Source organism: Montipora foliosa, chromosome 6, assembly GCF_036669935.1.
Source record: "Montipora foliosa isolate CH-2021 chromosome 6, ASM3666993v2, whole genome shotgun sequence".
Lineage (NCBI taxonomy): Eukaryota > Metazoa > Cnidaria > Anthozoa > Scleractinia > Acroporidae > Montipora > Montipora foliosa.
In genome coordinates, this window is record NC_090874.1 from 11,317,626 (window position 1) to 11,320,125 (window position 2,500).

Consider the following 2,500-nt stretch of genomic DNA (forward strand, 5'->3'; position numbering starts at 1 on the left):
CAATGGAATGTACAAAAAGCCACTGTTTTGTTCATTTGACCTACTGTTTTAATTTGTTGCGTCATCAGTCGCTCTTGCCACGTTGTCATCGATTGAGCTACCTAATCACAGCGACACTTACTGTAACAATGTCCTCCATTTGTAGCGTTGCCAACAATGCTATATGGTGTTTCCCCTTCCTGGAATCCGCAGCTACGTTCAGAAAAAAAAAAAAAGACATGCAGTGACGTTATGCGAGGGGAACCAGCAGACCCACCACACAAGACACGATAACAAGTGATCTTAAAATAATGTAAGAAACAGACAACTTTCCGTGTGTTCCTTTTCCCTGGTAGAAAAGTGGCGACTAGTTTCTACCAGGATAAAGGAACACACGGAAAGCGATAAAAACTCGCATATTTTAAAGCATTTTAACACATCTCCTTTATGTAAGAACAAATACTCCCTTTCGTGCTTTAGTATTCTGGATTCTGCCAGCAACTCAATTGATTTAAAACTCAAAGAAGCTTTTTATATAAATAAGATCAAACCGGAACTTAACAAACAATTGCAGCATTACAACACTTTTCTCACGTTTTAGTTGACACCTTGATGTCTGGTGTCACGCTGTAAATAGTACCCGCTTTTGTATTACGCCATTTTGTAATAATTTTTTCATCTACCCGTATACTTTATAACTGTTCACACTTAGGAACTCATTAAACTGATGATGGCATAAGCATGCCGAAACATGTCTTTTAAAAAGGTTGTCTGTTTCTTACAGTATTTATCATACTTGCTACTATTGTGATCTTAAAATGTCGAAAATTCCAAAAACAAAGTCAAGTTTTAAATTCAGTCTTGCGACCACTGGCTAACGGGAAATGGGGACCAGAGACGAAACGTTAATAGTTTTGTCCCGAAATTACAGACGCAGAAAGAAAACGACCCACCACTACAACAAAAAGATATTCTTAAAGCGAAGGAAGTAATGTCTATAATCGAATTCAGCAAATTTTCGAAAAAGGGCAGCAGGAAAAAAATATAGGAATTCAGTTAAAAACCGTTCCGTCTCCGGTCCCAACTTCCCGTTTGCCGACGTTCTCAACTTCCCCGTGGCTTCCCTGTTGTGCTGTCTTGGCAACCATAACACGTCACAATTACTCAATAAAACTATAATAAGTGATTCTTAAATTCCTTCTGATATACAAACCCTTTCATTGAATATGTCAAATAAATTCGATTGTTGCCGTGCGTCTGTTCAGTAATAGATCACAGATGACGTCAAAATGTGTATTTTGAGCGGTTTAAAGTTATCTTTTTCTTAAAAGTACAGTTTCCCATTAGGAGATGACAGACAAAAATGATCAGAATGAAGTCCAATACAATGCAAGGTTTAAAAGCTTGATGTACCGTTCACAGTGTCTTCCAATGACATACTCGGCCAAACAGATGCATTCGCCAGTATCAGAGTGACAGGACTTAGCATGTTTGTTACACTCACAAGCTGAAAAACAAAACACAAGAAAAACATGAAAAAGCCACTGATGTGTCAAACCTGAATCGCCTGTTACAAATACGGGCATTAGGCTTTTGTAAATTATGCTAGCAAGTTTAATAATTGTCCGAGAATTTCAAATCATTCAAATGTCACGGTCGCTGCACTATACACAGCTGTTGGAAGGCGGTCCACAGGCAATCATGTTCTTTTTTCGGCTTTTGGCTCACCTTAACCTATCCAGCAATTTCCATTGCACCTTCAATGTTTCCAACACGACAACCATTTCGTTTCTCAACATTCCCACTAAGGTAAGCGATCAAATTAAACAAACTTCAAATTCCGAAAAAGAGGGACCTGGGATCCGGAGAGGAGCGTTTTCTGTTTTCTCTTCAATGACTGAAGGCTAACCAAACTCAAATCCATGATAATGTTTAAGTACTAAGCCCAGAAAGGCTGTTCATGGTCGAAAATGAACTATATTCTGTGATTTCTGACATTTTTAAAAATCCAATCCAGTTTCTCTCCGCAAAAGGGAGCTAGAGGTGCCGAATTTTCCTTCATGTAACGGTCAGGATGTATCCAAAGCCAAACAGGGCCATGGAAACCAGTAGAAAGTACCTTTACAAGTCCCGCCATTCTTCGCGTTTCCATAGTAACCCGGTGAACAAACCTCACAATGGGGTCCTGATAAAAGATATCAAAGATATCAACGCCTTATGTTTAACACATACCGCGGTGTTCAACTAGGCCCCAGGCCCCAGGTGTTCAAAGGCCCGATAACTTTATCCGGTGGACAACCTCTAGAGAGATTTCAGTATTTGCTCTCGTAACTGTGAATATGCACACTTCAAGCACATGCGGTTAATACACCTTATTGAATGGTTTAACATATAATACGCGCGGATATTTTGCGAGTTGCGTAGTATTTTTCCGAGCCCTTCGGGCATCGGAAAAATATGTGCAGCGAGCAAAATGTCCGTACGTATTATATTTAAACCATTCAATAAGGGATTTATTATT

General features: G+C 39.3%; 1 protein-coding gene across 1 annotated transcript in view; it reads right to left on the reverse strand.

Annotated features, from left to right (window-relative positions):
• Window positions 1-2,500, reverse strand: part of LOC138006673 (attractin-like protein 1) — a 46,074-nt gene that overhangs the window by 11,205 nt on the left and 32,369 nt on the right. The window contains exons 20-22 of the mRNA XM_068853141.1: window positions 2,099-2,164; window positions 1,393-1,486; window positions 122-192 (exon numbers count right to left, since the gene is read on the reverse strand). Of these exons, the coding sequence (XP_068709242.1) occupies window positions 122-192; window positions 1,393-1,486; window positions 2,099-2,164 (231 nt within the window). The remainder of the gene's footprint in view (window positions 1-121; window positions 193-1,392; window positions 1,487-2,098; window positions 2,165-2,500) is intronic.